Source organism: Euphorbia lathyris, chromosome 7 (assembly GCF_963576675.1).
Source record: "Euphorbia lathyris chromosome 7, ddEupLath1.1, whole genome shotgun sequence".
Classification (NCBI taxonomy): Eukaryota; Viridiplantae; Streptophyta; class Magnoliopsida; order Malpighiales; family Euphorbiaceae; genus Euphorbia; species Euphorbia lathyris.
In genome coordinates this window covers 14113270-14130261 of record NC_088916.1, presented here as the reverse complement: position 1 = coordinate 14130261, position 16992 = coordinate 14113270, and the positions used below count along the sequence as shown (strand labels likewise).

At 37.6% G+C, this 16992-nt stretch overlaps 1 protein-coding gene across 1 annotated transcript; it reads left to right on the top strand.

The window, feature by feature from the left end:
* Positions 1 to 6489: 6489 nt before the first annotated feature.
* LOC136235602 (uncharacterized) lies at positions 6490 to 11361 on the top strand. Its single transcript, XM_066025394.1, has 8 exons — positions 6490 to 7349; positions 7564 to 7640; positions 7737 to 7905; positions 8513 to 8601; positions 8704 to 8868; positions 8975 to 9052; positions 9449 to 9552; positions 10923 to 11361. The coding sequence occupies exons 1-8, from the start codon at positions 6731 to 6733 to the stop codon at positions 11026 to 11028; spliced, it is 1407 nt and encodes a 468-aa protein (XP_065881466.1). The 5' UTR covers positions 6490 to 6730; the 3' UTR covers positions 11029 to 11361.
* Positions 11362 to 16992: the final 5631 nt, after the last annotated feature.

Genomic DNA, 16992 nt, shown 5'->3' with positions numbered 1-16992 from the left:
TTCTCGAAAGAGTTTGTGGAAAAAGAGCAACCATTCTGTGAGTGGATCTCTAAGAACGGGTGGACCGAGCTGTTTTCGATCAGCTACAATACCTACCCTGACTTGGTAAGGGAATTCTACCACAACCTTCGTGTTGCTGATGATAACCACGACTATTTAGCCACCAAGGTGAAGGACAAAACCATCTTCATAAATCCCAAATACTTAGCCAACCTTCTGAAGCTTAAGAATGAAGGAGCCATTCTTAGGAAGTCTGGAGATCAGGACATCACTGGGTATTCCACTACATTCTGCAAACCTACTGGCCATGCTGGAGAAATCTCCAGTACTTCAATGGGCCAACACCAAAAGATGGCACACTACCTGCTGACTAACTACATCTACCCGAAGATAAATTGCACCAGCTCAGCAACGAAATTTGAGCAATGCTTCATATGGCATATGCTGACATATAAGCCCATCAGCATGCCAGTATTCTTGATTGCCGGTTTTCAAAGGAGCACTGGAACTCTAAGGCTGGGCTCACTCATTACCAAAATCCTCCTTGACCACCGAGTAGACCTCACGGGGGAAACTAAGGGCCGAGGAACAGAAATAACTGCTGCTGCTCTGTTCGCCCTAAAGTTTGATCAACCAATCAAGAAAGCAAAAGGTGCTACTGACCCAAAAGGTGATGCTGACCCAAACGCTGAGGGGACAGTAATCAAAAAGGGCAAAAGAACTAAGGCCCCTACTGACAGGAAGAGGAAAGCTGTGCATGGCACCTCTAAGGAAGCTGTTCCCGCTCCTAAGAAGATAAAGATTGTGTCCAAAGGAACAACTGCACACGCTGAGCCTAAGTCAGCTGAGAAAAGATCTAGGCAAGATGAGCCTGAGGCAGATGAAAGGGAAAGTCTTGATGAAGAACCTCTGAGTAAGAAGTAGAGGAACTCTTCGGAGTTAAGTCCAGTTGACGCCATTCCTGCTGGCTTCTTTGTTCCTAATGACTCTCACTATGCTCAGAGTCAAGGCATTACCGCTGAGCAACAATCAGATGAAGTTGAACTGGATGATCAGTTCATTGAACAGATGGAAGAAGAATTAGATGAGGAAGATCAGGATGATGAGCAAAAAGAAGAAGGAGAAGAGAGTGGTCAGGATGACACTGAGGAGACAGCTAGTGAAGAAGATGCTGAGCCAACTCACACTGAGTTGACTGCAGAAGGAGAAGCTGAGCAAACTGAACAGCAGGATGCTGATGAAGGAGTAAATTCTCCATCTCATTCAATTCAATCAATTCACGCTGATCCCACTCCTCCAAGGACCCAGGGAAAAAGAAGAAGACTTGTCAAGGCACACCCAACAACTGTGCTTGATGTCATGGATAACTTAATGCAGAAAAAATCATCCACCGATCCATCGACTATAAAGCTAAAATTATTCAAGAAATCTTCTACTACTCTGCCAGAGCACACTGAAAAGCAAGCCTCTGTTTCTCTTACACAGGAATAAGCCGACTTAGATGCTTCTGAAAACCTAACTCACACCGAGCCAATTCTCAATGCAGATGCTGAACCTAGCCCTCTGCCGGCTAAGGAAATTCCAGCTCCAGTCAGCACTGAACCTATCCAACCTTCAACAGAAAGTCAGCTTCAGCCTGACTCTGAACCTGCATCCAATACTGCTGTTCAATCACCTCTCCATCCTCAAGAACAAGTGCAGGTTGACACACCAAGACCAGTCAATGACCCCACTGGCACTACAAATGATGCATTGAATCTCACTCCTCCACCAGCTAGTCAAAATAATGAAGACTCATTCAATCACCTCACTGCCACTGAGTCTGGTAGAAGGATAATTGACTCGGCTCAGGCCTTGATCCAAGACCTTCATCAAACTTCTAACACTGCTGCTGGGTCTGCCGATATGAATCCACTCAGCTTCCACAAGTCACTCAACTTCTCAACGAGGTTCGAAGCCTAAAAGACTTGCTGAGTGTAATGATCAATACTCAAGCCCAACAACCAAAGCAGGCGTCCATCACAAAGCTAGCTGAACTCCAGATGACCATGGTTCAACATATCAACTCCCTACAAGGACAATTTCAAGCCTTGTCAGCTGCGAACTCGGGGTATGCAACTTCTGCCGAAGTTCATCAGTTATTCACCCAGCTTCGAACTGAGCAAGAGAAGACAAACCATCAGCTTTCCTCTTACTCCCAATGCTCAGTAGAACAGATCGGCAAAGCTGTTCGTCTTCTGAATCTAAACAAGGCAGAGATGGATACTGACCAGATGAAGCAAAATGAGATTCTGCAGTATACACATCAAATCTTCACCCATGTGCGTCACTCCAACATTCAGTGTCAGTTCTATGACTCATCTTTGCTCAAGATGTTTCATCAAGCTTATGCTGCGCTGACTGATACACTCACTTGGATGGGTAAATCTTAAGCCTACGCACTGAGCATCCTCAGCGCTGCTGAAATTGGTGTGCCTCAAGAGGTATTCGATGATGGTGTTGCTATCTTTGATGGCATAAATGAAAGCACCTTCAAGATTAAGGAATTCTCAGCTCAAATATCTGAAGCTGCTCAAAAAAGCACCTTCAGGCCTCCTCCTCCTCCCGATGCTGCCAAAACGGGGGAGAAAGAACAAACAGGAAGAACTCAACATGAGGCTGCTGGAAGTAGTTAGCTTAAGGGAAAGGGAAAACTGATACATAAGAAAAAATAGCTTAATGCTAGTTTTTAAGTCTTTTCATCCTTGTTATGTATAATGCTGACTACTTATTAATACTATGCTTGCATCAAATTTTTCAACTTGATTAAATTCTTATGCGATGCTGAGCTATTATGTTTTGCATACATCAACTGTGTTTATCATTCTTAATGACTTCTGATTGTATGCTGTTAACACTGTTTTGTATGATTAAAACATTGTCTTATAAAACTCATTGAACAACAAAATACTCAGCGCTCTCTGATAGCAAAATCTTCCGCTTAAAACTGAGTTAAAAGAATATGTTTCATGAGCTGACCTTTATTTGAAAACTGACCTAGGACTTACTCGACTAAACCTTAAAATGTTTAGAGTAAAACTGAGTCAGTAGATCAACCCTTACGGGGGAGTTTATTAAGTTATAAAAGGTCAACTATCATGGGGGAGCTCAAAACTGAGTTCTTCACTGAATAGTTTTGCCAACATCAAAATGGGGGAGTTTGTTGAAACACTTTTCCACATGATTTTGATTTGACAAAATTATTTAAGTATATGATTAAAGAATATTCTAAACACACTAAGTTTAAATGCTTTGATTTATTACACTAATGTGTTTGTTCAATGTTGAGTTAAATTGTTTATAAGACATAAAGACTAAAAGGCTAAAGGCCCAAAGGAAAGTCAAAGGCCCAAAACAACTCGGCCCGTGTAAACAAAACGCTGTCGTTGCGGACAAAACGCAACTCAGCATGAAGAAGGATCTGGAAGACTTTCTTTATCTACTTCGGAACGAAGCTGCTGAGTTGGACGACAAAGAGTACAAGACAGCAGCTGAGCAAGGAACAACTTCAAGACAAAGTATTTATACTTTGGGTAAAGTTCAGAAGACACAGAAAGCTGTCTGGAAGACTTTGCCATAAAAGGCGAAACATTCTGAATGTCTGTCTAAAAGCTGCTCAGCACTGACCAAAGACAGAAGATACAACAATCTGATTGGCTAACGACATTGAGCGTGTACTGAGTGACAACGACATCAAGCCGTTTCCCTCCAACGGTTATTTCGAAAGTTGAAATAACCGATACCTCAAGTGTCACTATAAATAGGCCTTTCAGTTGCTTCATTCCATGCAGATCTTCAACAAGCCATTACGCTGACCAAATTTCTACTTGAAGAATCTGTGTGAAAAGGCAAAGCAAATACTTACACCAATTTCCATATTACTGTGTAAAAGTCTAGAGTGATTATCCAATCATCTAAAGTGTCTTAGCAATTGTTGTTTAGGACAAACTTATTATCATTTCTAGAATTAGAAAGGAGAGACTGAGTACTCGGTTATAGTACTCAGCAATAAAATAGGAGTGAGTAGAGGTATAGAGGAAGGTACTCTTGTTATACTCAGCTTCTTGTTGTAAAAGGTTTGATGCTCTACCGTTAAAGAGCTCAGTAGAGAATTCGAAAGCTCGGATCGTGTTCCGGGGACAGGACGCAGGCATAGAGGCCGAACCTGGATAAATCTGCTGAGTAACATCATTCTAACCTTAAACTCCTTTAATATATATATTGCTTGCTTAAACAAAACTGACCAAGTAAAGAGGTCTCGCTGAGTTGTGTGCATTGAGTATCTGAGTTCAGGAATAGACTCAAGTGCTATCTCCTGACTCAAAGAAAGAAGCTGACTTAGTCACCAGTTGATTAAGCCAGTGTCTTACTTCACTCAGCGTGCTGTGTAATTCCTTTTCAAAGTAAAAGAAGTCAGCCTTAACGTACTAAAATTTTAAATAGTTCCTATCCCCCCCCTTGGAACTAACTTGTTACGTTATAAGGGACCAACATTTTCCACATGACATATGGGAAAGGTGACACACAATGTGGGCCTGTTTTGGTCAAAAGGGACATGATTGGTTGAGTCAAAGTCTCTACCGCATCTTCTTTAACTCCCCACACGTCTTGCGAGATTGCTCATATGCAAGTTTGAGCTCCACACAATGTGTTTACTTGTGGAGTAGGATTAGGAAAACTCCTTGAAGTTATGATCTCTCAAAGAGGAATTAAAGCCAATCCAGAAAAGATTCAAAAGATCATTGACTTATCACCCCCAAAAACTACAATCGATTTCCAGAAGCTCAATAAAAAGATAAATGCCTTTAGATGGGTTATCTTCTGTTCTACCAACGGTGCATGTCTTTTTACAATAGCCTCAAGGGTGTCAAAGATTTCAACTAGGCGGTAAAATGCCAAACCTCTTTCAAAAAGCTCAACTTGCCAATAATAGATGTAATTATTAGCCCTCTTTATAGGATGTTAGAACGAATGGAATATGGCTCCACTTAGTGGCAGCTCTAGATCCTCACAGATCTTCGCACAAACCATCAACTCCAACCAAGCATTGGGCAAAATCTAACTAGGGCATAAGTGAACTCCTGAAGAACATCCATAATTCTAGAAGAGAGAGGAAACCTCATAGTCCACTCCAACAACACTTCAAAGAGGCCTAAATGGTCCTTTAACTTAGTAGCAGCATGGTGCTCTTATGATCGCAAGACAACCTTTATCCTTTGAAGCTCTGATATTATTCAACCAGACCCATAAGTTCTTCAAGCATCATAGTAAAAGGTTGGTCACAAACCTTTGGGTTCGATTTCTTGGAAGAAAGGAGTTAGTCTTGAAATAGTCATGAATTTTGTGTCTCTGAGGGGTTAAATCTTCAATGAGTTATTGGATCAGTAATTTGCGAGGATTCTTTTGACTCAATGGTTCCATACACTAAAGGAAGAGAAAGAAAAGAATGAAAAAGTCATACACTATTAAATACAAAATACAAAGGAGACTTGAACTCTAGAAATGTTAAACCTTTGAAAAAGCTAAAAAAGTGAATAAGAAAGAAATGCACTTGGCATGTCCCTCTTTTACTAGCTCTTAGGACTAGAAAACTAGAATGACGACTTCGTGGCATCATTATATAGTTGTGGCCTTCTAGAAGCCTCGATTAAAAGAGTTATTTAATGCAAAATAAACTCTTCACTTCCTGCCCCCTTGTAACAATAGTACACTGAGTGACATGTGTCATTGATTCATACGTGATACAAACTAATTAAAAAGGACATTGGTGATCATTCATGCGCCCTATCAGTTATCCTTCATATTTCCACGCTTTCTCCTCTCCTCAACCGATTACATAAAAAAGTGGGAACCACGCAGTAGATATTTCATTCACCCCAAGTCAAACGTTGTAATAACCTTTCTCTTGCTTACCAATTCTCATTTGGCCTTAGCCGGACTTCACACTATTTGATTCTCTGAACAATTATGTTGGTAAACTTAGACCGAAGCCCTGAAGAACTTTGACCGACCGAACTGAATGGGAGGGAGGAGACATTTAATAATATATAAATAAATCAGCATGCCATGTGGACCAATGACCCCATACTGGCTAATAGCAATAATGATGCATAATCGTCACCGGACACGTCAACTAATAAAAAAGACACGTTAACTCTAAAAATTACAGTTAGCACATGCGGAATATGATTTGACCCACTAAACGATATACTCTCATTACACCTATTTTGAGTAACGATTATCGCACGAATTGACAAGTGTCGGAACAATAGAAAGAATAACTATCCAACATCATCACGAAATTTTAGAATTCTCTTATTTCAAATTACCATGATATATCAATATCACATGAGAGAAGTTGTTAAACTGTCCTAAATTTATATATATATAAAGGTACAAGTATCTAATACCTATATATAACCACAAATTACATATGGTGACATGGTATGGTAGTAGAAAAGAGAAAGCTTTATTAATATCTCTTTTGCAATTGGGAATTTGGGATATTTTAAAAGCATATAAATTTATGGGTTGTCAATTCCGCGTAGGCTGGCCGTAATTGAGACAAAGACATACAGAGAAAGAAAGAAGGAAAGAAGGAAAGAAGGAAGATAAACCCTCAACCAAGCAAACCCAAATCGCCATTCACTGTTATAGTTTTCTCAAGAATTTTATTGCTTTTCCTCCAACTATGGAGTCTTGTTCTTCTACTTCATCTTCTTCTCCTCCTCCTTCGCCAGCCGCATCTGTTTCCGGCGGGTTTACTAATTCTTCGACGGCTAGAAGATACGGTATTAATATATCTGCCTCCAATTTGATACATTCTCCGCTCACGACGCTTTTGGAATTCTCCGGAATTCTAGGAGGAGGAGGAGGAGATGGTGGTGGTGGTGGTGGAGGAGGAGGAGGAGGCGCGTCCTTATCTCTTGAGAGGGAGCAATTGATTCCTCCTCGTCCTTCCTCATCGTCTTCTACGCGATCAAATTCAGGCGATCAACATCAGGAGGTGACTATTAGGATAATTGGAGCGACGGAATCGAATACTGCAGCTCCAACTGTGGAGGCCGTAACTCCGTCGTCGCCTCTTTCGGATGATCAACCTGGTAGCTCTAGCTCTGCAGGTGTTGTTCCGGAAACCCTAGATGTAGATGGGGCGTCCGGGATCACTGCCGACGCCTCTTCGCTACCTCCTCCTTCTTCGTCTTCCTCTTATCAGAGGTACGATATTCAGAATTTCGCTAGGTGGGTTGAGCAGATTCTTCCGTTCTCTTTGCTGCTTCTGCTTGTTTTCATTCGCCAGCATATACAAGGTATTCTCTTCTTCTTCCTTTTTTCTTCAATTTATGCGATTTCCCCAATCTTATGCATTTTGTTGGCCGTTTCCATCATTATTATTAGATATATAAATCCACGATTTAGCTTTCCTTAAGCTTTTCTATTTCTGAAAGAAAATTTGGATATCTAGTTGATTCTTTCTGCTACTTGTTAGCTATATACGTGTCTTAATATTTAGATTTGTTGCAGGGTTTTGTTTGGCATTATGGGTTGGTGCAGTTCTGTTCAAATCAAACGATATTCTGCGGAAGCAGACATCTCTGAAGGTTGCAAATTTTGGCATTCTCATTGAAATAGAATAGAATACATGTGCCATGTGAAATTTATAAGGAATCTAAGATTGAATGTCCTCTTTTCTGCAGGGACAGAGAAAGAATTCTATTCTTGTGGCCATGACTATGGTGTTCATACTTCATGTGGTATCTATATATTGGTGGTACAGAAGTGATGACCTTCTACACCCCTTAATTTTATTTCCTCCAGCCACTATTCCTCATTTCTGGCAGGCTATATTTATCATTGTGGTGAATGGTAAGTAGTCTCTGTCTTCAGCTTCTATGTATATGCATATGAAAATGTATGCTTAGGCATGTGTGATAGTGTCTTATTCTAACTTCTAATGCAGTTCAAGAACTGTGTTGCTTCTTTTGATGAGCATCCTATACAAAAATAATAATATTTCTGTTGTAATCCTATTTGATGGATTCTTATAACTGAATGCCATTATCTTTTTTTTTCCCCATATAACTGTGGCTGCATCACAGAACTATCCAATTTTCTAGAAAATGTTTCCAATAGAATGAATTTGCTTTCTACCGTTACAAACTTCATAGATGTTTCTTTAGAAACTACTTCGCAAGAGATTTTCAAAATATATACCATACTTATCCTCTGTATTTAGGAAAACAACAACTTTTTACTTTAGTTTTTAAAATGTATGGACTATGGAAAAAGGTTTTCATCTCTTACAAGATAAATGTATTTCCAATTTTTGATAGATTTTGGAAATTGGAAAAGAATATTATATTTAATTCAAAGTTTATACACCTTAAGTCTTTGATATCCGTTAATATGCTTTTATATTCTACTGATAAATCAGTGCATCTTGAAAATTCTCAATAAGGTTCTTCTTTTTCAGATGCTATGGTGCGGCAAGTGGCAATGGCTTCCAAATGTATACTTCTGATGTATTACAAGAACAGCAGAGGGTGCAATTACCGTAAACAGGTTACTTGTCTCACAAAGCTCTGTACATTTCTCTGCATTCATTATATATTGCATCATTTTCAAGACTTTTGACAGCTATTTTCTTGTGATTTTCTCTTTCAGGGACAAATCCTGACTATTATCGAATATTTTATGTTATTGTATCGTGCTTTGCTGCCAGCACCTGTTTGGTATAGGTTCTTCTTAAACAAAGAGTATGGGAACTTTTTTTCTTCATTAATTACAGGACTGTATCTAACCTTCAAACTGACATCGGTCCTTGGAAAGGTATGACTCTCATCTGTAGTCAAATGTCATCTTTCATGAACATTAGTTTTCTCTTCCCCATCTTTCAGAACTCCAATCTAAATGAGTTTATTGACATGGTGCACAGGTTCAATTGTTCTTCACTGCATTTAGGGCTCTATCGCATAAAGAAATGCACTATGGTTCTTATGCCACATCGGAGCAGGTGAGTGATCCTTTGAAATCTGTGCTATATCATTCCCCTTCCCCTTCCCACCCCCACATACCCAGCCAGGAGTTCTTACATCTTTTCTAGGATGTGAAATAATGATCATCCTTCAGGAATGTAGCTCTTGACGTTAACCTAGTTTTATCCATGTTTGGGTGGGTTACTGATGCCTCTTGCACTGTCACAGTTTAACAGGATTCGACATCCTTGGCAAATAACCATTATAATGGGAATTCTTTTGTTAACATGTGAACTTCCAATTTTAACTAGCATTATCAGATTATGATGGGATAGTGAAGCATATGATGCCATCACTGCCTGTTTGTTGTGTATTTGAATTCTTTTGTGTGTATATATGTTGGCATATCTCAAGTTGTTGACAATACTTTGTAGGTCAATGCAATTGGAGACATGTGTGCCATTTGCCAGGAGAAGATGCACACACCCATTTTGCTGCGCTGTAAACACATATTTTGCGAAGATTGTGTATCAGAATGGTAACCTCCTCCACCTTTGCTTGCTACGTATATGAGCACATGCTATAGAAGTTGTAGTTTATACACATATATGCTGTTTGGTTAATAATGTCGAGGGTAGCCCCTTCCCAACCCCAAACCTCAACTTCTTTAATTGCACAACTGCTTGAAGTAAAAGCTAGGGGATCTCGAAAATCTAAAATTTAAGACTCCAATACCTATGATCAAGGTTTGAGTGCCGAATGTAGATAGTGTTAACTCCTACACTTTTTTGTTTTAAGTTTTAAAATTTGATTTGACATGGTTGGCGCAGGGTGTGGATAGGACTTTTCTAGTTGGTTACGTTGCAATATCCATGTCTTGAACAGCACTATAATGTGACAGGATGCGTTCTCTTCCTTAATCTTCTTGGTGCTTTTGTTGCCAAGTCAATACTCAGTCATCTTATTCTTGTCTTGTTGTTCTCTTGAATTTTCAGTAAGTTTATATGAATCTGAGCCAGGATGAACATTACCAAGGTAAAAATGCATATAAGAATAGGTTTTTGGGTTCAGCTTCTTAGTTTATTTCAGATAATGCAGAGAACAGTTCCATAAATTTGCTTTGGCAAAGCTGTAAGGAGAGATTCTACTGAAAGAACTTGATGATTTAGGGGCCATTTGATAATGCTATTATGTACTCAAATTAATATATTAAGTACTTCTCGCATGGTAAGCCAAAATATTTAATTTAAAATTTTAAGTTAATTATTGCCAATTATAAGAAGTTAATATCATTAAATTCAGAACTTTATTTTTAGGATTTATCAAACAGTTATATCATGTAATAGTTTCACCGTTATGCTTATTTTTTCAGTTTCAGACAGCACCTTAGCACTCTGTCTTTTATGTTTTTTTTTTGTTAGAGGATGAGTTCGAATCCACAACCTCCCACCTCCGACTTGAGAGATGTAGCAACTGAGCTATGCTCCTTTAATAGCACCCTAGCACTCTTCATTAGCAAATAAATAAATATTAGATTCATGAATGCACCAATATTTCAACAGCATACTTAGGCAGATTAACGGTTTCTAATAATTACATCTTGGCTTGTTGGGTAAATTGCAGCTATGGTCCTTGAATTTATTACTGGTGCACATTAATATCATTTGCTTTCAATGAATGTTGTTCTTGTTGTCATTCAAAAATATGTAGTGATCTTTTCAAATTTGGACTACACTTTCATTAAGATGCTTCAATCATGCTTTGCTGGATTATTTAACCTTGTCAAGTGTGTAGTTTCCTGTTTTCCTTATTGTTGTTTGGCGGCTCCAAACTTCTAAACGCCTATTACGTGTTGCTTGTTGGACATTTTATGAAATTCTGCTTAATTGTGACTCGTCGACTTTTCAGGTTTGAGCGAGAAAGGACATGTCCACTGTGCAGGGCGTTAGTAAAACCAGCAGATATCAGAACATACAGTGATGGTTCAACTAGTTTGTTTTTCCAGTTATTCTGAGGAGGCAGAAGCCGAAACTGAAATCTATTCCCGGAGTAAGTTCGATTTGCTTGAGTTTATGTTCATACTGTCTAACAATTCTGTACAGCCATGATCATAGGTAAATATTTATTAATAGCTAGTGAAGAGAGGTGAACCTACATGCCTATATTTTGTAGTTATTAGTATCTGAGGTTTGGTAGGTCTCACTTGCCATTCAATATAAGCTAATATTATTCATTTCCAAATGATGTATCATGTTTAATTGTGATATAAGCACAACGTTATGGTTATTGTTTGCAAAACAATGTATAATAGAGTACTAATTTATTTGTGAAAGTTAATTTCAATTTATGTTTATTGTGCTTTTTTTATACTTCCAATCTCTTATGAGCAACAATGGAGTTGATATTTTTTTAGCCTTTGTTTTGTTTGGGAGTTTGGAGGTTAATGGAAGTGAGAGTTAAAGAGGTAATGGAAAGGGAAGGGAAGTTAAAAATTAACCTTGTTTGGGAGTTTATAGGATGTAAATGAGGTTAAATGTTTAACTTCGATTGAGAGTTTAAAAATGGAAGGGAAGGAAGGTTAAATTTACTCTGCAGAGACAATAATTTTTAAAAATCTTTACGTTACTCCCATTAACCTCCAATTTGGAGGTTAGAGGAAATAAACATTTAACCCCATCCACCTCCATTTACTCTAAAAAAATAACTCCCAAACAGGTTAATTTAATACTTAACCTTCCATTACTCTCGTTTACTCCCATTAACCCTCTAAGGCTTTGATTGGATGGGAGGTTTTGAAGGGTAATTAAAGGGAGGGTAGGGAAGGGTTAGTGGAAACCCTTATTTGGAAGATGAAAAAAATATGAGGGTAAGGGGTTTGAAGGGTTTTGAAGTGCAGCTTTAAAATTGGGTAAATGTTTCAATGATACATGTGTTTTAACATATTTCATTAGTTGGTCTTATTAACCTATTAACCTATTCTCAAGGGATGAGGTAATAAATCTAAGTTTATGGTTTTTGGGAAAGTATCAATTTAGCGTTTATGTACAAAATAGCATCAATATAGGTTTAATGTTTAAAAAAGGTACCAATTTAGCTCTAAAAAACGGAACGTGACATGTCATTCATATTATTCCGTTGGAGAGAAAAATTAGAACTTAACGGAATAATATGAATGACGTATCATTTTCCGTTATTAAAACCTAAATTGGTACCATTTTTATTAAATCTATATTGATATCTATATTGATGTTATTTTGTATGTGGAGTCTAAAGTAATACTTCTCTAAAAACCATAGACTTATTTTGGTACCTTATCCAGTTCTTAATGAAATTTGTGTTGCATGTGTATATCAATATTTTTATATTGTACTTATAAAAAATTATATTAATTACTTTTTTTATTAAATATTATTATGAAATTTTGTGTTTTTTTAGTTTTTTTATAAATTTTATTAGAGGTGAAAAGTTTCCATTTATAATTTTATACAATTTTAATTTCATAGTTTTTTGAAATTTTTATTTAAACAAATTTATATTGCTAAATTAAATTTTTATAGTTAAATAAAAATTAATAAATCAATCGATTACAATAATTAGAGAGATTAGGAATATGTGGAAAATAAAAGAAAAAAGATAAAATAGATGCTTTATTGTTATAAAATTGAATAAAGGGATAATTTTATCGTTTTAAAGCTAATTAATTTAGTTTAATTTTACAATTGTGAGTAAAGAGTTGATAGAAAAAAAAAACGTTAATTTAACGGTTTTATCAAATTTTCAGTCAATTTGGGTGAATTTTTACCAATTAGGATAGTTCATTGGTCAAATATAATTAGATAATAAATTAGAGGTTAAATAATAAAATTTTAGATAAATTAAGGACTAAATAACACTTTTAAGCCAAAAGAATTGGGTCAAGGTTTGGCGGGTTTAGATTATAAAGAGATGGGTAAATTATAGAACTGATATAATTGAGAGACCCGTTTATATATTTAGATCCATTGTAATATTTATTACCACACTAACATTTTTAAAGTAGACTTCTTCGAAATATCTTTTGATATATATATATTATTACTTAACATATTTTGTGCAGAATACAATGGTGTGCGAAGACAATTGCGGAGCGATTTTATGCGTATTTTAAGGTTTAGATTTTCTAGCGATTTAAAACCTTATTAGGGTTAGAGATACCTTAGAAACTTATTGGTAACTTATTTGGAATGTATTCGCGTGTTTGAATGTTAGAAATCCTTTTATTTTAGCAGTAAGATAACTTCGCAGTTCCTGCAATCGCTTCGTAGCGGAAGCAACTACGAAGTAAATTACACAAGTCATTTGAATTTATTTTACAGTTGCTTCCACTGTGAAGCACTGCGTTATCTTCGCAGTTTTATCATATGTTTCACAGTTGCTTCAATTGCAAAGTATTTTAAACTTATTTTGTTTAGCAGTGCAAAAGAGTTTATAACTGTGAAGTAATTTTATTTTCATGTTTTCTTTATACATTCTTTCCGACCTTTACCATTGAATCGCACAAAAAACGCAACAAAAATTATACCAAAATCGCTCTGCAGTTGTCTCACACACTTTTGTATTCCGCACAAAATATATTAAGTGATAATATATATACTAAGGATATTTCAGTTAAATCTATTTTGAAAGTGTCTAATTTGGTAAGAAGTGTTATAACATGTCCAAATACTCTTAATTGGCCAGTTTTGTAATTTATCCAAAACAGACGGACACGTTTAATCTACAAGATAAATGAGTCGTATCTTGAGTTGATTAATCAACTCTTTATAATTTGCATAATTTTAATGAGTTGGTAAGGTTGACATTTATATGAGTTGGAAAGTTGTGTCAACCTTAAATATATTTGTAAATGGGATAAATGTTATCAATTATTTTTTCTTGTATGTATATATATTTTGAGGTAAAGTAAAAATATATGGTTTGTCCGATTTATTGCACAGTCGTGTAATTTAGAGATATTAATCGAATTGGAAGATTAATTAGATAACTAAGAGGTTGTGGATTGTATTGTGTCGGTCCGGTACTCTCATATAGGATCTTCATCCTTGGTCTCCTGCATAAAGTAAAATTTTATATATGGGATAATTTTCGAAGTCATTTTTTTTAATTGTTCCAAATCGTTTATTTCATTTTTTAGATAAATAATTACGGTAATGCTTTTTGATAAGATACCCGAATTTACATATTGCACAAACTATAGACTTATGTTTACAAATTTTTTAACTATGAAATTGCATTTGAAAAAAAGGTGAAACCAAGAGTATTTTTATTTATTTATTTTTACTTTACCTTATATTTTTTAAGATTAATTTAAAAAATAACATATGTAGATACACTGATTTGCAAATAAAGGATTTTGGATTTTTTTTTTTTTTTTTTTGTGTTAAAACGAGGACTGTGCTTGTCGCCATTTCAAAATCAAGGACTTTTGAGTTGATGCTACTAATTTGGCCGTTAATGACCTCAAAATAAAAAAATTTCAAAAATGTGATAATATTCTAAGCAACTTTAATTCTTCAACTTTTTAGTTTTGGGATCATTTAAGTGTTGTTTGGTGAGAAGAGAGAAAATTAATATGAACATGTTTATTAAATAGATAGTATTAAGATTGATCCTTAAGAAGTTGATATCAACATGTCTATTGTTGCCATTTTTTTTTTCTTTAGACGTTCTTGTTTAACGATTTGGATATTTTTGTGTTTTATGACATATTGCTAAAAATAACTCTATCTATAGTTATTGTCCAATTTTATCCCAAATTTCACCTAGTCACAACTTCGTTTTTTACCTCCAAATTGAACCTGGAAAAGTGCGTTATTAAACTCTTGAGGAACATGAATCACTCAAATATCTCAAGGTTCAATTTGTTTCTATGAAAAAAATTTAAATTTGAATGGAAAATGATTGTTTTTTACTTCCTAATGAGTGCTTTTTTTGTGATCCTTTTTTTTTTCATCATAAAACTCCAGTGTCTATACATGGTTTTACTCTCGAGAAAGTGAAGTTGCTTTAACAAATTAGAGTCGAAATCAAAAGATAAACTCTTGAGTAGTGGAGTGCATGTACTTATTTTTTTTTCATTATCATTATTGTCCTACTTCTAATATTGTTTTTCTTTACCCCTTCTTGTATTGTAGGTGCAATGAGCATGAAAGATAAGAGAGAATGGTGTTTGGACTTTGACTTGACGGAGGTCGACCTGACCTTGCCCGACGATGATGACAACATCAGCAAACATGTGTTTGCAAGTTGATTGAGAAATTTTAATGGCATGGTCGACTTGACAACGCCATCTGGCAGTTTGCTGAAGTTGAGAAAGTTGTAGATGTAAACTTCTAACCCTGACGTTGTATCCCCTCAATCTAGGGAGCTCAAAGAGGGTGAGTTTCAAAGAGGTTACAACTCCTCTTTTTTCGGACTTTCCTTCGATAAGATGACTACTGAAGGACCTCACCCTTCTTGAGAAGGAAGTCTTCAGTGCTTGTTGTCACGGACACAGCCTCCTGACTATCTGTCGACCGTGCGGCACTAGTAATTTCACCCCTATTACTAGTTCAGCCTTAACCTCGATTGCTAGCTCCCACGCTAGGCAATGTTATGCAGCGGAAAATCAGGATCTTGCACAAATGCTAAGTGAGGAAAACACTCTTTATTAGAAAAAAATGCTTTACAAAGGCTAGTACACAAAGTAGCACTCACACTTGCTCACACTTTTGTGTCTTATATGTCAACTCTCTCTATGTTACAAATGAGCACCTTCCCTCCTATTTATAGGCAACCTAGGAAGGTTCTAGAATACTTTACACATAAAAATTCCTAGAATAATCTAGAATAAGAACAAACTAGAATAATTTACAAGTGTTGGGACATTTCTCCATTGTCCCTAGAACTTTCTTGGGCCATCCTAGCACCTTCCCGCACATTCCGGGTTGTTCCGCCATGTTTCGGCACCTTCCGTACGAATCTGGCACGTTCCGAAAGTTTTTGGCCCGTTCTGGCACGCTCCGGGCCCGTCTGGAATTTTCTGGGCCCGTAGCTCGGCTACCTGAGGTTCAGTCGGGGAAGTCTCTCGCAGCTCCTGGCCGTCGCTCGCAGCTCCTTGCAGTCCCTGGGCCTGCTGCCTGCTTGCCCCGCACGAACAGAGGTTAAATGTGCCTGCTGGCACGCACACGGGCCCGACGGCTCCATCTCGGGCCCGTACTTTTCCACCATGGCAATTTTTCTTGCCATTAATATTTTCCCCGCACATCCTTGAGCACATATCTCCATAATGATCCCAAGGAACCACATACCAAATATGAAGACATTTGGAATCGTCTAGACATACCTTTGGAAAACATGTGGTGTGTGGGGCTTGGCAATGTCTGCCGACAGTGTGTCCCAAGTTGGTATAAGACACACTATAGGGGGGACCTTCTCTTGGCCAAATCCGCCCCCGGCAGGCACGGGCCCGCTGCCCGGCTGCCTTGTGCACACCTGCACATACAATTGGCCCGATGTCCACCGGCATGTCCCGCATGGTCCCGATGAACAGGAAAATGACCGTTTTGCCCCTGGCTCCTTTCTCTTAGCCCTTTGGGCATTTGGCTCGGGCCTTCCCCCTGATGACTTTAGGCGGGCCGTGACATCCTCCCCCACTCCATTTGGCAACGTCCTCGTTGCCTCCTTTGGGTGTGCCACGCCTCCTTGCCCACCATGTCGCTTCGCGGCCTTGCTTGGACGTCTCCTCCTTGCTCGGCCCTTCGGTTTGGTCGCTGCCCCTTCGGTATGAGCAGCTTCCTTCAATGGTTGTTGCTCCCTCGCAACATGTCGTTCCTTCGACGACTTCTCCACACATTGGCCAACCCCTTGGCCTACAACTTTGGAGATTTGGCCCTCCATAGCCATAATCTTCTTCGACCTCCGCCTCCTTGGCTTCTGGTCATGCTTGTCTCCCATAGGC

Coding starts and splice junctions, on each gene's coding strand:
- LOC136235602 (XM_066025394.1), top strand. CDS start 6,731: ATGGAGTCTTGTTCTTCTACTTCATCTTCTTCTCCTCCTCCTTCGCCA. Junction 7,906..8,512: donor ATTTATCATTGTGGTGAATG/GTAAGTAGTCTC, acceptor CTTCTTTTTCAG/ATGCTATGGTGCGGCAAGTG. Junction 8,869..8,974: donor TGACATCGGTCCTTGGAAAG/GTATGACTCTCA, acceptor CATGGTGCACAG/GTTCAATTGTTCTTCACTGC.